This window comes from Cucurbita moschata, unplaced genomic scaffold (assembly GCF_002738365.1).
Source record: "Cucurbita moschata cultivar Rifu unplaced genomic scaffold, Cmos_1.0 Cmo_Scf00086, whole genome shotgun sequence".
Classification (NCBI taxonomy): Eukaryota; Viridiplantae; Streptophyta; class Magnoliopsida; order Cucurbitales; family Cucurbitaceae; genus Cucurbita; species Cucurbita moschata.
In genome coordinates, this window is record NW_019268602.1 from 603665 (window position 1) to 621441 (window position 17777).

The window sequence follows — 17777 nt, forward strand, 5'->3', positions numbered from 1 at the left end:
CATTGTAGCTCAATTTCACATCCAAATTTGTTGATAAGATGTATATGTAAATTTTTAATTTTATCAAATTACCCTTTAAGCTTGAACAAATGTTTCATTTTTTTTACCTTCGATTTAGTTTTGATTGAAGAATTATTACAAAAAATTCTCGTGTATGGTAAAATCAAATATTAGAGAATAATTTTGGATGTGAAAAATGATTTTGAGCAATCAAAATTACTTTTATACTTTCAAACACAGATTTAATAGTACCTTAATTGTCATCTTGAACTCTAAAAACTAAATCGAAGTAATACGCAAACTTCAAGGAGAAAAAGGTAATTTAGCCCAGCTTTAATAAGCAATTTTAACCCAAAATAATTTTAATAAGGAACAAAAAAAGAAAAAATCACTATTTTCCGTTTCAACAAAAAAGAAAAAAGCAAAAAGAAAATAGAAAAAATGAAGCCTCTTTCGCGGTTGCTGCCCGCCCTCCCCTGAATCCCAAGCAATCTCGCTCACTCTCAGCTCGCTGTACGATTCCCATCGACATCAGTCTCCATCCCTCGTCTCTGAATGCAGAATCGTCACTGGTCGACTCGAGAATCGCTCCTCTCTATTCCGACTTATCGTTCTCCTTCGTCCCTCCCCTGTAAGTCTCTCACTCATTCGGCTGCTTCAAGGTTCGTTTGTGACTATTGCGTATTTTTGTGAAGACTTGGTGTAGTTACGATTGCTGCAATCACGATTGAATGATTGTTTTTTTTTTTTTGTTTTGTTTTTATCACCTCAGATAGCCATTAGCAACAAATATCTACTTTATTCTAGCCCGAGCTACCGTAACTAGGAAGTGAGACAGCAATTTTTTTTGAGTATATGCTTTCAGTGATAGAGATTACATTTTTCTAATTTGGTTTTCTTTTGGTGGCAGGCTGAGGCTTCTTGGTGAACTTTTAGCAGAGGAAAGCGGTGCGACACCATTTTCATATAATAGATTTAAACAGACTGTATCTTTGTAAACGAAGAATTTTGTTGATCCTCATCTTCCAAGATGGATGATGCTGCCATCAAAGATTGCACGCCTAAGGACCACAGGAGTAAAGATCATACTGAGGGTATGAGAGCAAGGCCTCTGCATTTTGGTGAGCCAATTGCTGCAAGGCTTGGTGTGGACTATCCATTCCCTCCTCATCTGGAGTACGGTGCTCTTACCACTATTTATTGTTTTCATCTTACATTATAATTTGTAATGTATTGTTATGTATGCTAGGTCTACAAATTCTTTAAGATTGATAGTTGAAATTGATGATTCTTTAATGTTTCATTTTCTTGAAAACGCAAGGTGTTCTGTAAGTTCTAAACTGTCGAACTTTTGTATTAAAGTTTTGAGCATCTACACAATTCGACATACTCTAGTTTAAACGAGCCTCACAAAAGGTACTGAATCAACATTATAGGAGTACTAAATCAACATTTAATGAGAATGACATAGATCAGTTCTGTAAGTCGTTGGTCCAAAAACAGTGATATAGTTCTTCTCTTTAGTGATGTAATTTAGACAATTCTGTGGCACTAGCCTATATGTCTATAAAAGATTTGTCTAAATCAAATGTGGAGAAAATGAAACTCTTTGCGATTATGTGGATGATGTTCTTGAATACTTGCCCACAAAAATAGGTTAATCAGACAATTCCAACAATCCAAAGAGAAAATATATACAATCCTTAAACGGAAAAGGTACGGATATTCTTTGGATACCTTCTGCACTGCATCACCTGTTGTTGTGTTGATTCGATTCATTTTCTTCAAAATACTGTACGTTCTTGATTTTCCACTGTTATTGATCTGATTGAAATTGTTTGTTCTTTACCAAGTTTCTATGGAGACAATTGTATTTGGTTGTACATTTGTTAAAATTTGGTAAACACTTTTTTAGGTATGCTTATCCTCCTCCAGATGGCAATATCCTGACCAACATCGTTAATGCCCTCATAGCTGTCCCACGCTTTTATACACAGGTTGTTGTTTACAAATGAAATGATAATTTATATGTTTTAAAGAGAAATTTAAAACTTATATGCTTAAAGTGAAGTTCAATTTTGAATGTTGCCTCTCGTGACCTCCTGAGGTTTTTTTGGTGACTTTTCTCAGTAGTTGTTGCTAGTGCTCCTTGCTCATGATGGTTGCTGGTCTTGTTCCTAGAAAAATAGAAACAAAACCTTCTCTTATGGTTTTGGTCCAAGGAAGAAAGGTAGACAATGTAGGATTAAGGAATCTCATTTAAAATAAAAGGTTTAAGTTAGTTCTTGAGGAAGTTACGATTGTTTGGCTAACTAACTCCCTTGAGTATCTGCTGCTGCTTGCCCTGCACTCTCCAAAGTTCTATTGAAAGGTTGACTGTTGTGATGGGTTTATTTGGACTCAAAAGATTACAAACAAAAGAGGCTCCTTTCTTGAGATCATCAAGGTTTATAGATTGGGAGGTAAGAGAAATCTTGTTGTTCCTTCTAATAGAGATTAGATGGTTGGAAGTCCTTCCAGGAACTTCTTATAGAGTTTTTGGATGAAACATGAAAACCAAATGAGAAGCCAAAGAAACTCCAGAATAGAACCCTCATGGAAGGGAAGTGCGAAGGCTCCTCCTTTGAAGAGGTGTTGAAAAATGAACCAATGAATCTTGTTGTTCCTTCTGATAGAGATTAGATGGTTGGAAGTCCTTCAAGGAACTTCTTATAGAGATTTTGAATGAAACATGAAAACCAAATTAGAAGCCAAAGAAGCTCTCAAATAAAACCCTCATGGAAGGGAAGTGTGAAGGCTCCTCCTTTGCAGAAGTGTTGAAAAATAAACCAATAAGGAGAAAAAGATTCCTCAAGTATGTTAGAGGAGGAGGGTTTTAGTCTTGTAGAAGCGGATAAGAAGGAATTTACATTTTTTAAATGGGTTAAACCGTTGGTTATTACCAGAAGAGACTTCCACGATGATTGGGCAAAATTTTTGGAAACCCTTGACAAGCAGCCGGAGGAATCTTTCACTGTTAATCTTTTCTTCCCTGATAAAGCCCTTTTGTTGTGCCCCTTGACAAAGTGTACAAGGCTACTAGCTACGATTGTAAGGGGGGTTACATTAGGAGCCTTTACAATGAAGTTAGAAAGACGGGTCCCTTGGGAGAACGAGAGAACTACAAGGGTCCCCTCTTACAGGGGTTGGATAAAATTAAAAAAAAAAAAAAAAAAAAAAAAAAATCCCTTGCATTTATGGAGCCTAGCCACATTCAAGGCGATAATTGATTGCTTTGAGGGGATTTTGTGGACTATGCAAATCAAAGCTCTTCCCTCATTGAATGCTTAGAAGTTGCAATTGAAGTGCAAGGAATTACTGTGGATTCATCCCCCAATGAAGTGAAAATCCTTGATAGAGAACAAGTGTCTTCCTCCCAGATGATTGTGCTCCAAGATGGCTGGTTGTTGGCCTAAAAGAAAGTTGAGTTCACAGTGGACTTTAGTCTGAAGCAGCCACAAGGTTCCATGACAATGACATGAGATCCGGTTCTAATCTGATAGATTTGTGGAGGTTAAGGGACAGTTTTTTTTTTTTTACTCATCAGTAACTAGTTTTTACCCGAATATTCCAATGTTGCAGGGAGAGGTTTCAGTCTTCTACCTAAATTTGAATCACATGTTTGAGAAGACTGACGGTGGACCCCACACGGTTGATCGTAGCCTTCGCTCAAGCTCCACACGAATACAGACTCCCCTGTCAAGTCAAAGTAACAGTGGTCCTTTGCATCAGGGAGACATTCCAAATTTCCCTCTAATTTCAGGAGGAAAGGGAAAATTAGTCAAATTTGTGGAAGATTTAGAGAAGGGTCGTGGAAAAGTCTTTTTTTTTTACAAGGGGAAAATTTTCTCTACAAGCAATACCAAGGCTAAGCTTTGCAATAAAAATTTGATGATGAAAAAGATGTGGTAAAGGAAAACGAAAGAGGGGTAGAGGATTATGTAGAGATCCTTGAGAATTTTCAGCTTTGTTTTCAAGAAAATGAAGCTTTCCCTTTATCTTTAGAAGTGGATACAACCCTGGCTATTGAGAAAAGAAAAGATGGGAATGATGGTACTATAATGAAAGTAGATCACGTAGAGGAAACTCAAGAGGAGAGGAAAAGGAAAAAAGTCAAAAGGGTTGGTGGAGTTATGTTCCTTCACCGTTTAGCAGAAGTCTGGTTAAAGCTTTGAAAAGATGGAAATTGTGTATATTCCTAGAAGAGGCAATCCAATGGGCAAGAAGAACGTTAGATAGTTGAATGGCATTTTGAGAACTTGGGAGAACGAACCAGAGGAAGTAGATGAAGGGGTTTGTCTCACGAAGATAGTCTTATGGAACGTTAGAGGCCTTGGTGCTCTCTCCAAAAAGTGCTTGTTAAGGAGTTTTTAGTTAAAATTAGTCTGGATGTTGTGGTTCAATTTGGTTGAATGTTACTTGATGTTTCTTATTAAAAAAAAAAAAAAAAACTTATATGTTTAACCTATGGAAGCACATTTGAAGTAAATACTCACAACTTCTTTTTTTAATTGTAGGTGTTGCATTTAATGAATAAGATGAACATTCCAGCTCCATTCCGATTGCCTCTACCCACTCCACCTCTCCCACCTTCCGTTCCTGCACCACCGTCATCACTAACATTGCCACCACTTCCTCCTCCTGCCACTCCAAGGCCTCAAATAACAAATATGTCCAGTGATGAGTCAGAAATGGAGTCCTCAGAAGAGGTAACTTGCCTAGATTGATAAATGTAGGTTGCGCATATTTGGTTCACTTTAAGTACATAGATGCATTTGTGCACTCATGGTTTGTTGGTGGAATGCGGTTATTTTGAAGATTTTGGAGGATGCTGGGCAGTGTATTTAGATACTTACCTCTTTGTTGCTTTGAATTTTATTTTCCTTGGTACACCACACAATTTACTTTATGAAAAGATTGAATAGAAAGGCATTTTCCGTGAAAACTTAAGCAGTGATATAGGAGTAATTTTTTTGTTTTTTCCCTGATTAAGTATAATCTGCAGAAAACTCTCACCTTGTTGAGCAAGATAATCTAATGTAAGGATAGCATGGTTAAATGAAAGGTTTGGCACCAGACTCTTAGTATGAAGGCTAACTACCATTAAAGGTCCAAATTTAGCATCTTCCCTATTCTCTCAAGTGCTAAATTCGTGAGCAGCTCGCTAGGGATGGCCATTCCTCCATAACAGCATCAGAAAAGTTTCTCCCATATTTGTGATTCCATCCTCTCAAAGGATTTGTCCAACATTGACAAATAAGGGAGCCCTTGGCGTTTGCAATGCTAAAGACAGTTGAAAAGGCCAAGTGGGGAGGAGCATTGATAAGCCAGGGATCCTCCCAAAATAGAAATTTATCTCCATTACCTACAGCCACCTCTTAACACGTATTGGCCAAGTTACAATAAGAAGTAGAGACCTAGGGACTGAAGTTGAATGGACATTTAGAAGAAGGGTTCCATTCTTCAAATGAGAGTGGTGAGACTGGTATTTTGTTGAAGTTGTTACCTATAATCTTTAGTTGCATCCCGTTTATTTTTTTTCTTTTTGGTAAAAATACTTTCCTTTGTCCTTGTCTTCTTAGTTCTCCTGTATTGTTTGATTTTTATTCTATTCATTTTTTTACTACTTTAAGAAGGTATCTTTCCTTATTTTATGAGGCCTGATATAATAATCTACTCCCTTTTGTCTTGGCTTACTGATTAATTGGATATAAATGTGCATTAGGATGTGGAAGGAAAATATAATTCAAGTGGAGTCTCAAAAACTGCAAGATCAGGAAACAAGCGGTCTAGGTGTGAAGCAATTGTAGGCCCCGGGATAGACAAAGATGTGGCTCATGAGACTGTTGGGGTGAAACCTTCCACATTGGTCCCCAAAGAGATTCCGATGATAAAAAAGAAAAACCCAGTGTTTCAGGTTGCTTTTATCATTAGATATGGCTAAGTGGCATATGCTTTATTTATATGATTCATCAAATTCACTTGTTTAGTTGTTGCAGTTTAAAATTGCCCCTAAGGTGGTTCATGACAGAAAGCAGGAAGGAAAGGAGGACGATATTAATAATGAGGTCGAAGAGACAGAAAAGGAAGCAGCAGATCTTAAATCCTATGCAACACTCGAAGATTTAGAGAGAGGTAAATTGCCTCCAGAAGAAATTCTATCACTTCCAATGTTCAAGGTACTTTACCATGTGATATTTTAATGCTCAAGTATGAAACTACTGCATGTTATTCGTACATTCATTTATTTAAGCTCCATTTCTTGTATATGTTTTAACAAATTATTTAGTGAGGGAAAAAAAGTGCTTTGAAGATGGTTAAACATTTTTCTTAAATAAAAACTTACCACATATGCTTATAAAAAAGGCTTACTGCATAAGAAATTTGACCATGATTTGGTTCCTATTGGTTTGAAATTCAGAATTTCGACAAAGGTAGTTCTAAGACGTTTTGCTTTTGTTTTCTTGGACAATCATGGGCATCTTGTTCCTTGGGGTGTGCAACCTTATTTTCTTGTGAAATATTTGGCTGGAGAGAGATAGGAGGATTTTTAGAAGGGTTGTGTGTCAGTAGAGACTAGAGAGGTATGGTCCACGATTAGATTTAATGACTCTCTTTGGGTGTCAATGACCAAATGGGTTTGGTATTGCTCTTTTGTCTCTTGTTAGCAAAGTTGTGAATTTCTAGATGCGGATATTTTAAGTTTCTGCTTTGTTGACAGCATTTTGGATATCGATGTTCCCTCTTTTGTTGATGCTTGTTGGGTTGGCCAGTGGTCAATAAAGGTTATGAGAATAATTAAGGGTTTAGAGGGAAGGAGTTCAATAAATTTTCTTTTCTTTGTTTTAATAAATTTTTCTTTCATTTCCCTGGTTTAGGGTTGGGTATATATAAGCTACCTTTTCTTTTAATTTACCATTTGAGTATGATATAAAAATAATGTTGGAAATTTCATGGATATTGCAGAACTATACTGCTGGGAGTCCTACTTCGGTGCTGTATATTAAGAACTTAGCCAAAGATGTAGTGAATGATGACCTCTACTATATATTTGGTTAGTTTCTTTGCCCCAATTCAGCCTGTGTGCATATATGGAAACACACGGCACTATTTTTTCACTATTTGTTATTTTTGTTATTTTTTCATGAACTGATTGATATTAAGGAATCTTGGGTAGGGGTTCAAATATGAAGCAAAGTCGTGAGATGGCAAGAGGATTGGGGGAATTTGGGATGTACTCCGTGTGAATAATTTTTGACGTATTTATGGATGAAAACTCCCCCTTTGACCTCTTACTGTGATGCCCCTTGAAACGGGTGATGTATTATGACAATAAAAGGCAAACAAGCTAAGGGCTAGGGGTTGAGAATACCCCTGCCCAAAATCCTACAAAAGCGCCTTTCCATTGTTAATAATCACGAGGTTGTGATTACAAAAGTACTTCTTGTGGTTTGAGCAGACCAAGAGATTTTATGCTGCATAGAATTATAAAAATAATCCACCAGAGTCGACTTGTCTTTGGAAATTCTTTGTGTCACTCTTTCCAAATAAGTCAAAGGCCTTTTAAGAAGTTATGTTAAAAGTTTTCTAGAAGCCAAGAATCGACACAATCAGGGAGACAATATGCCATACCAGATTCATTCAAAATGAAACATCAGGCCTTCTGAGCATAAAAGCACTGAATGAAGATGTGATTGAAGGTCTCATTTTCATTATAGCACAAACACTCGACTGTAAGAGGTAAACTTTAGTGTTAAGGCTTTTTGTACACCGAAGTCTGAATAAAAAAATTTAATTTTCTTTGGTATCTTGAACTTTCATATGTAGTTCACCAAAGGAGTTCTTTGGTGAGATGAAGGAAGATGGATTTCACATAACAAAAGCCATTTGGATCTAACTTCCGCCAGATTCTGTCTTTGGCCCCTAGATAGCTGGACCTCATCTAGTTTTTCCGAAAAATCGTCCCAGCTAGCCACCCCTGTATTGAACATTCGAACAGACACCAAGAGTTTGTGAAAAGAAGTTTTCTTATGTTCGATAAAATTATGCCTCTGACCTTTTGGTTACATGAATATATCGAGATGTAAATCTGAGATTTCATAAATGGGCATCTATACTATTATGTTACTGCCACCTCATTTGTAATCCTTGGATAGGCCTATATATTTGTCTTTTTTAAGACAACAATTGCAATGATCTATCCCGATCACCCTATATATTTGTTTTTTGAATTCATCTTTTCAATGGGAGGTTTTAAATATGTTGCTTTTAAATTGTATTTTGTAGGATCATTATTTGGAGGTATTGATGAAGCCAAATCTGCTCTCACTGTGAAGCTAATGCAGGTTAGATATTGTTGTCAGATGCGTACGTTTAGATAAGAATTTTTTGGATAACCGAGAACTATAATTTCTTCCCTGATTACTTGAAGCACATCTGTAAAGTTGTCAGATGTCTACAGTTTGATAAAAAGCAACATCTGCAAAGTTGTCTCATTCTCTGAGTTGGGGAGATAAGAGTATGTATAATGTGCTTTATTGTTAGGCATCGGCTTTTACAAAGATAAATAAGCATAAATAAAGCAAGTCTTAGAAAAAGCAGTGTGTTGTAGATGACCTAAAGATGCGGTTCTCAATATTGCAATAATGCATAGTGTTGTCAACTCCTCTCTACCATTTAAATGCGACCCTGGTCACTATTTTTAAAGGGTGAAAGGCCACAGCTTAGCCATTAAAAGTTCACAATATATAGAAAGTAGTAAAACCATATATTAAAGTTCCAATATTAAGCATGGAACACTAAGAATAAAGGGTTAAGTATTTGAAGACGACAAATCTTATCAATCTCTTGGATTGGATCCCTTTTGTAGCTAGTGTTCGGACTCCTGTTTGTGGGTGTGTTTTTTTGTATAGCCTTGTATATTTCTTCATTTTTCTCAGTGAAAGCTCGGTTTCTTATAAAAAAAACAATTATATCAGTCTTGCTAACCATGTTGGGAACATTTCTCTTCAAGTTTGATGCTGTGGAAGGTAGAAATCGATTATAATATGACCTTTTATCAAGTGAATAGAGAAATTGTATCTAAAAAAAGTATCTAAATGCTGCAAGCAACAAACCACGGAAAGCTTAGAAAAAAATAATCAGATTAAACTCGGACTAGGATAACAATTGTTCAAAAGAATACAACCTATATTATCAAATAAGAGCTTACTTACCTCATAATCCAACTACTTGGATGTCTAGCGTGGCTTCAATGTTTTTTCTTATTAAATTTCTTGAAAGAAAAGCAGAAAGTAATTATTGGCCGTCCAAGTGTATTTAATTATGACTTGGGGTTCTGAAGTTTCCTTATTTTGAATTTCAGGAGGGAAGAATGAGGGGCCAAGCATTTGTTACACTTCCATCAGTTGAACTTGCGCAACAGGCTTTGGTTAGTAGTAAAATTCAGTATTTGGTTTACACCAGGGTTATTTTTGAATTAATAGCAATAAGATAAAAGAACGCTAGAGGCATGGAGCTATGGTGTAGAAAATCACTAGTTCACTTGACACCATAAAAGCGACTCTGTTACAAAGGCTTAATTGTTTGTTCGTTAATATTTTGTGCAACTTAAGTTATATGCTTGCTGGCTCATAGTTGGTACAAAAGCTTACCTTCGCTGGTGATTTATATTTATTCACTAGGAAGGGTTAATGGCAGTTGCTCTTTATTTATTTATTATTATAATTTTTTGTAAAATCTCTTTGTTACCTTTGTTTTCTTCCGCATAAATATGATATATGCATCTAGAGTTGATGTATGGGAATGTCTGGGTGAAAAACCACCCGAAAAACTACCCAGCCATTCCAGGGGGCTGGTTTCTCTCCCTTATTTTAAAACCTCAGCAAAATGCTAACTTCCCTACTCCTGTACTCATATTACACGCACAAGATAAATAACTGTCAGTCTCAACTTTTCCCATATTACCTCTCGTAAGATACGTTTTCACAATTGGTGGCCTTGCAAAATACTGCTAAGACTTCTATTTTGGATGCCCTTCGGCTTGAAATACTATAGAATTGTTATTTCAAATACCTGAAGGTTGTAGTGTTATTTGTGGTTGCCTGTTTGGTTTGTTCTATTCTTCCTGTAGGAGTAAACTGATTTACATGTCTAAGATGCCACATTTATCGTTTTGACAGAATCTAGTAAATGGTTACGTATTCAAAGGCAAGCCAATGATTATCCAGTTTGGACGCAGTCCAGGAGCTGCCAAGGGAGTTAAAGTCGGCTCCTAGTACCCCCTGAAACCCTAAAATATAAGCTTATGCTGGCTCACGGGAAATTTACAGTTACTCCTATTGAGAATTAGGTATTGTATGAAGTGATATATTTTTAATTTTTAAAGTAATATAGATGTGATAAACAATGTAAAGCAGCACAGAAAGTTTCATACTACTGTTGTACTAAAAATTTCCCAACTTGCATGCTAACCAGCATGTAAACAGCTTAGTGGGCGCTTAATGTTATTAATAGCTTGCACTGCTGCTCGTTAGGAGGAGGCCATTTGAATCAAATGAGGCTGTATCACCTGGCTTCCAAAAATGGAGGGAGTTGACGTTGCGTGTGCTAAATGGTCAATTTTTTTTGGTCGTTTGGTGCAATTGTTGAGTTGGTTTGTGTAGGGATTTGTTATGTTAAACTGAGTCAAGGATTTGAGTTGTATGTTCAGTTGTTCAGTTCTAGGAATATTTGTTAGGTGATTGGAGTTGAAAAAAATTATAATACTTACAACACAAGTGAAAAATTATATTCGTGAATTTTTTTTAATCAATTCAATCTATCGTTTTTTGAGCGTATTTGGGCTCAAATCAATAATAATAATTAGTGGTAGTAGTAGTGGATGATCTAATTCAATCGAACTTAATTTTTCTAAAGTATGTTTTAGAAAATCAATCCAAATTAAGAAGCAAAATGCAAAATGCTTGTGGGAAGTAATGATAGAATAAATTAGTTTGAAGGTGCCGAAGTATTAGAAGAAACAAGTGTATGTATGATATGTGCAATTTGTTCAAAGAAGAATTTACAAGTGCCATTATGAGTGCACGTCATTGCTCACTCGACAGATATTGACGCCATTCTTCGGGGGTCCCCTTCCTGAGTTTCAGCATCTTTATTGCGGTACTGGTTAGAGGAATGGCAAGTATGTCATAATCTTTTGGTGCCTGCAAGATTCAAGGTGTCAAAACCCATAAATAAGCATTAACTAGATGGATTGAGACACCAAAAATAAAGCAGAGGATTCAGTAGCTCGGGCCGCAACAAGGGTTTCAGTGTCATTATGTTAATAAAAAATGATTCAGGGGATGTTAACAAACATAAAAAATGATTCAGGGGATGTTAACAAATTGGTCTACTACAGAAACGAGACTTTAAGTTCAGGGACTTGAGAACGGAACAAAAGACGGGGGGGACTCAACCCTCTTCTGAAAAGGGATGCCGCTATGTTGAAGAGATCAAACATTGTAAACGAAACATAATATAATATTACCTTGGGAGTCTTTTTCAGCTTCATATTTGCTTCTTCAACAGTTTTTTGCCCTTTCTTTGAATTGCATTTCACGCAGGCGGCCACCTGTTATAACATGAGAGGACAGGGGTCAGCCTGGATCAGGTGTGAAGATTCAACAAAGACGTCTTCAGTCTTTCGATGATTGAAAATTCAGTTGAGCATTTGTAATCTTATATTAATATCTACCGGATAGATAACTCACCAGATTTTCCCATGTCCATTCTCCACCCCGAGACACGGGCAAAACATGGTCAATCGTCAAACTCTCATGTGATGAACAATACCTGTTGAAGAGGCCCATTTAAGGCAACGAAAAAATAAAGAAAAAATGAGACAGCATATAAAGATAGCATTGGATGAAATTAACATTCACCCTTTGCCACAAATTAACAAGAACTGAAAAGAATTCATAGCAAATATCTTTTCCTCAGTTCAATATTAATAGTCTAGTTAAGCCTTCCTATTGAAAGTAGTGTTGAGAATTTAAAAGGACCTAAATCTACTAAAGGGACAAGCTCACATGAAATTCAGAGGCTATTCAGGTTTTTAATGAAACTACAATTAAAATGATTATGTAATCGAATCATAAAATTAGCAAAGCATCTCAAAATAACTTCTTCCATTTCAAATTTAAATGATAAATTGAGCAACTTACTGACAAGTGTAATTGTCCCGATAAAGGATGTTTTTACGACTCAAAGACTGCTTGATTCTTCTTCTCTTTACAACTTGCAATAAATGAGGAACCTGACAGGGGAGATGGTATAGTTACTTACTTCAAAGGCCTTAGAAAAATACAAGACTCAAGTAAAAAAAGATGAGTTCAGTGTTGAGCTTCTCCTGGTTATGGAAGTAAAGATTGAAATAAGTAAAATCCAGTGAAAAAAAGTCCATGAATGAATCAGATACATGTTTGATGCATACCCTTAAGACTGCTGGTATATAGAAGGATCCACTTGGAGAACTCACAGTCTGGTCATAGTATTCCAATACATCAGCCTGGAATAGCAAATTAGGTTTGAGATAGACATATCGAAACATGCACTGTTAACATTTACAGTGGATTCAAAACTACTCGATCAACCTCAATCAATTGATAAGAACCAAACCCTTATCTAAGCCTTTTGAAATCCAAAATCAAGATTTAAAATTCACAGACTTTCTGCAAGTAGTTTTACATGATAGCGTGGACACCCAACATCGTATTCATTGCCATTTTTTCTTTGGTTCTGTGTCCTTTTATCGTCAGCAAGAAAAGGATCGTGATCATCTTTTGTGGAACTGACAGTTTCCTTATTCCCTTTGGATTTAAATATCAAAGCATTTAGCAATTCCCATTTTGTTTTTCGCTCTCGGAAGTTGGACATATTTCCCTATTCATGACGAAAAGCAATGGAAAATAATATGTAAAAGAGATTGGTCAAACCTTCTCCATGAACTCCAAACAAATTGCACGCTTCCAACAAACAACGTTAACTGGCCTAAAGCAAGGAAATCAACAGCAAAAGATAAATTACAACCTTTCCAGTCATACAAACAATATGGAGATATCAGAGCAACATGAAACAAGTACACACAAAAAAGTGGAGGTCACTCCATTCCACATACAGAAATGGAGTCAAGTTTATTTGTGCTTGTTCGTTTTATTCAGTGCATGGTACCGCATACAGGACATATCAAAAGGTAATGGCTATCTCTTTCCTAAGATCTACAGTACACCAATTCCTAAAAGTATGCTTAATTCTTAAACTCCGAGTTCCCCCTATTTATAGCCATCTACAATTAACGAACTTCCGATTATGCCACAATTAATATTCAAACAGCTTTCCAATAATCTCCCTATAACCAAGTGGGTATGAAGTGGAATAACATTACCTGTAGGAAATATCCAAGACGAGACCTCTGAAGCAAGCCAGATCGTCACTCTCAAACTCGTAATCATAGTCAATATCAAGAATGGCGTCGTCTCCGCTAACGCTCTCACCCCTCACACCGACACGCTGAGCGGATTTCCTCAAAGCTGAAGCCGAGGACGACGAAGGGGAAAGTCCAGTGGAGGAGGCACCGGATAAAGGAGTTCTTCGCTTAAGGGTTCGTACTGATCTGAGCTTGTGTCTCGAACGATCTTTTGGTTCTGAACCGAATGGCACTCCGTCTCCGTTGAGCAACAACTTAACCCGACTGTGTGCAGTGAATTGGGCCATTTGAGCACTTAGATAGGGTTCCTGCGAGCAGTCAATGGAGATCAAAATCGAGACTGCTCATGAGATGAAGAAATCAAACCCCAAAAGTTGAAGGGAAGAAGAAAAGAGAGCATTACATGCGCACGGAAAAGCCCATCACCACATATTTTTCCCGCACATTTCACTTCATATCTTCTGCTTCCAAAAATTGTTTTAATAATAAAAAAAACAACTTTATCAACAAAACAAATTAATTAGACAGTATTTTCACATAATAATTTTTAAAGTAAAAAAATTTAATTATTACAATATAGTTTGGTCGATGATCAATCGTAATCTTATCCACTAATGATTGCCCATTTTTTGTGGAAGGGACCTTTAAATTTCCCCAATTTTCCTCGAGGAGCGAGCCTCGTTCCCGCTAATATCCGTCAATTCTGAAGCTTCTCCCTGTGCAACCGAGGAATTTTTCCAGAAGGTCGTGGAAGTGGGCAGACAGCTGAGTTTTTAATCTCGCGTCTTCATAGGCCGGCTCAATTCTCATCTTCCATGGCTCTCAACCCTAATCTATTTCAAAATGGGATGCCCGTTCCCTTCACCAACGAGCTTTTTGTATTGGCTAGAGATGGCGTAGAATTTGTGATTGATAAGATCCCCGGGTTAGTTCCATATCCCTTTTATTTCCTTTTCGATGCCCATTACGTGACCGACCATTATAATTGCACTAGGCTGGGAGTTTGCTGTGTGGAAATTACCTAAAATTGTGTCGGTTTCTTATTTGGTTTCTGCTTTTCTAAAATTTCTGTCTGAATTGGTAATCCGATTTGCGAATTTGAGTTGATTCCTGGCGTAGAGAAATCCTGATTGACCTTGATTGTGTGAACGTCTTTTATAATTTTATTCGTATAAGCGAGGAGGAGCCGTTGAATTTAGGAACTTGATTTTTGTATTACAACATTAGAAATTTTTTGGGGTTCGTGGAATTTTTCATTGCGTTAATTCGTTTGACTTTGTTCAATTCATGCATAATTTTCTCTTCTTTTTCATTTTGAAAACCAGTGTCCGGTCATTGATCCGCCATATGTAACTTACCAAGCTGAAGGGTACGAACCAGTTGGGATTTATAGAATAATATTGTTGGACTTGTAATACCTGGATCTAGACTTCTATGGTCGAGGGGTTTTGGAGATCTCGGAATTTTCTCTGTCGCTTACTATTGTTATATTATTCGTATTAAGTGGTTTCAGGATCTGTCTCTCTCTTTTCAGATTCAGTTTCTGGCAGTTTGATTATTTTTACTTGTGAAGGTATTCTGAACGAGGGAAGCAGGGTAACTAGCTAGATTGGAAAAAAAAAAAATTTAAGAATTCGTTACTTAATTTTTTAGAACATTACGAGGCTGTCTAAAACTTTTTAAAACAATCTTAGGCGTGAAAATGTTCATACAAAAGGTTAGAAGCTTTATTTAGGGTTGTAATGGCCGTGAAAGGGGAGTACTCATCAGTCATCTCATTAACCGGAAAACAATTTCTTTGAGTCGAGAAGGTACATTGTCACTCGTTAACCTCACCCTTTGAAATGTGGCTTTAGTGTCTATTTAGGTTTGGCAGTTTTGTCTCCAGAAAAATCCTTGTGGCACAATCTACTGACAAGTAAATATAGGCTGGTCTACTCGGAAGGACGAAAGGTTTAAGTTGAAAAGGTTGGTCTACTCGGAAGGATGAAAGTTGAGTACTAGAGCCTTGACAATGTTAGTAATACCTTAGTTGGGGTGGTGTCTAGGTTGGCTGTCCGCCCCTCAAGCTCATTTTTCTAAGGTTTGACGGTATAGCTGGTGATAAATCTTGTCTGGACTGGTTGTTATCTCTTGGCTTGTATAGATCTTGTTGCACGATGGCAGAGGAGGTTCTAGATCATCCTCCTTTCGGAGATATGGGAAAAGTTTGTGGAAGACTACTTAATTAGCCATCTTGTTGAATATGTGGTTTGAAAGGAATAGAGGATTTGTTAGGTGTGGAGAGGTCTTGGGAGGTGGTCTAGTCTATGGTTAGTTTTAGTACCTCCTTTAGGTATAGTGGCAAAGGAGTCTTGCAGTTATCCTTTGTTAGTTCTTAAATTTGTATCTCTTTCACGTAGTTTGGTTTTTGTTTTGGTCCCTTCTATCCCTTGTTGGTTTCTTATATGCTGGTTGTATATCCTTTCATTTTATATTCTCTATGGTTTTTCATTAAAGAGATTTTTTTGTCAAGAATTTTCAATGACAAAGAGTTAATGGAAGGAAAGCATTTGGGATGGGATATAGCAACGAGCCTCAATTTTGTACTCCAAGCCTGTTGTCTCATGATGCTGAAGGTTCTTATGTTTCTGTTGTCTCTGAAAAGGGGCTGTTCTTTGGCGTGATTTATTTTTCTCTTTTTGTGGGGCATTTAGCATGAGGCAGATAGTATGATTCAAAGGGGTCAAGTGTTCTTTAGGCAGATTCTGTTAACTAATTTGTTAAGTCTTATTTTTAAGTTTCTATACTATAAAAATTAGAAGTTTTTATCCAATTCTGACAGATTTTATTAGTAATCAATGCCTCCTTTGTATCAATTTGGATGAACTTGGTCATAAATGGCAGAGATGATGCATAAGCGTAATGTGTTTTTACTCTCTCTTTTAGGGCTAATACTGATCGTGTTAAAGCAAAAGGGACTATTTACTTGTCAAATGTACGCATGGTCTTTGTGTCAAGTAAACCAGATCCATGGTTTACTGCATTTGACATGCCTTTGGTATGTACTTTCACTTTGTATGTTTACTTTCACTTTGTCTATCTTTGGAGGCTAACTAGTGGAATTTTTGCTTGTATAAACAAAAGGGTTTTCGTTGTGAATCAGTTTGTTGTTGAATTCATTGCATCATTTGTATTTCTAGAAACCAAATTTAGACTTTGCACCTTCTGCCCTAGCAATTATCCTTGTATTCCTTTTTCCTTGATAGCCAAATCACCACCATCATATATGTCTTATTGGAGCCCATTTTTTTTGTTTGGCTCTCATTTGTGGGCTTTATTTTTGTATACCCTAATGTTCTCTCATTCTGTCTAATATTTTGCTTGTTTCTTTTGCAGCTCTTTGTTCATGATGAAAAATTTAACCAGCCAATATTTTTCTGCAACAATATCTCTGGATTAGTCGAACCTGTAAGCATGCGAACTATTAAATTCATCTTGTTTAGTGTGTCCCGAGTCCCACTTCAGGCAGCTTAATCAATAGCTTATCTCACAGGTGGTGCCTGATGACCAGCACAGAGCTCTCTATTCGACACACTCGTTTAAGATTTTGTTCAAGGAAGGGGGATGTGGTACCTTTGTACCACTCTTCTTCAACCTGCTGTCTTCAGTGAGGCAATACAATCAATACACGAATGCAGGTCCTCGAGTCGATCCATTGCAGGCAGCACAAACTCCTGTCGATGAAATGATGAGACATGCGTAAGTTATCATTCGTCAAATTCGATCTCACGGTCAAGTTAAAATTTTTCATTTGATTATGTTTTTGGTGTTTAACTTGCAGATATGTGGACCCACATGATCCGACCAAAATCTTCTTACAACAGCCATCGACAGAGTCCCAGTTAAGGCGGCGCACCTACCAGTCCCAACCAGCTGAAAATGCAATGTGAAGTTAGTTGAACGACCTCATGCAAATAGTTTTATTGGTTGGTTGGTTGGTACTTTGTTTAAGTGAGGGAGTTGATGATGGAACGAGTGAATACTTGTACAGTTGAAGGATGGACCGTTGAATTTAAAGTTACGGTTAGACCCAATTGTTATCTACTTAAGCTTCTACTTAACTCTTCCTGTCTGTTATATTGCCTGGGGCCGGATGAAAGGATTTACGTAAAGAATTTGTTCAACTTAAATATAATAATAGAAGTGTATCCTGTTCTTATGATTGTATGGCCTTTTGATCGCTGTTGGGTTGCTTTTTTTTTTTTTTTTTTTTTTTTTTTTTTTAAGT

The 17777-nt window shown here is 36.8% G+C and overlaps 3 protein-coding genes across 6 annotated transcripts; 2 read left to right on the forward strand and 1 right to left on the reverse strand.

Annotated features, from left to right (window-relative positions):
- The first annotated feature begins 412 nt into the window (after positions 1-412).
- Positions 413-10752, forward strand: LOC111439218 (U11/U12 small nuclear ribonucleoprotein 65 kDa protein). 3 transcript variants are annotated; one of them, XM_023077002.1, is made up of 11 exons: positions 413-662; positions 773-829; positions 911-1176; positions 1916-1997; positions 4557-4748; positions 5765-5956; positions 6039-6218; positions 7006-7093; positions 8326-8384; positions 9404-9469; positions 10221-10752. In XM_023077002.1, the coding sequence occupies exons 3-11, from the start codon at positions 1031-1033 to the stop codon at positions 10314-10316; spliced, it is 1101 nt and encodes a 366-aa protein (XP_022932770.1). In that variant the 5' UTR covers positions 413-662; positions 773-829; positions 911-1030; the 3' UTR covers positions 10317-10752. The 3 variants fall into 3 exon arrangements, with proteins under 3 accessions (XP_022932770.1, XP_022932769.1, XP_022932771.1); XM_023077001.1 differs by having other exon boundaries at positions 413-631; XM_023077003.1 differs by lacking the exon at positions 773-829 and having other exon boundaries at positions 413-631.
- Positions 10753-11000: 248 nt separating this feature from the next.
- On the reverse strand, positions 11001-14170 carry LOC111439170. 2 transcript variants are annotated; one of them, XM_023076935.1, is made up of 8 exons: positions 14081-14170; positions 13466-13968; positions 13017-13071; positions 12515-12589; positions 12246-12337; positions 11793-11874; positions 11570-11653; positions 11001-11243 (listed from the first exon to the last, which is right to left on the reverse strand). In XM_023076935.1, exons 2-8 carry the CDS (start codon positions 13792-13794, stop codon positions 11127-11129), a joined length of 834 nt encoding a protein of 277 aa, XP_022932703.1. In that variant the 5' UTR covers positions 13795-13968; positions 14081-14170; the 3' UTR covers positions 11001-11126. The 2 variants fall into 2 exon arrangements, with proteins under 2 accessions (XP_022932703.1, XP_022932702.1); XM_023076934.1 differs by lacking the exon at positions 14081-14170 and having other exon boundaries at positions 13466-14022.
- Positions 14171-14176: 6 nt separating this feature from the next.
- LOC111439171 lies at positions 14177-17711 on the forward strand. The gene is made up of 5 exons (XM_023076936.1): positions 14177-14432; positions 16436-16547; positions 16886-16957; positions 17043-17248; positions 17331-17711. Exons 1-5 carry the CDS (start codon positions 14323-14325, stop codon positions 17437-17439), a joined length of 609 nt encoding a protein of 202 aa, XP_022932704.1. The 5' UTR covers positions 14177-14322; the 3' UTR covers positions 17440-17711.
- The last annotated feature ends 66 nt before the right edge of the window (positions 17712-17777 follow it).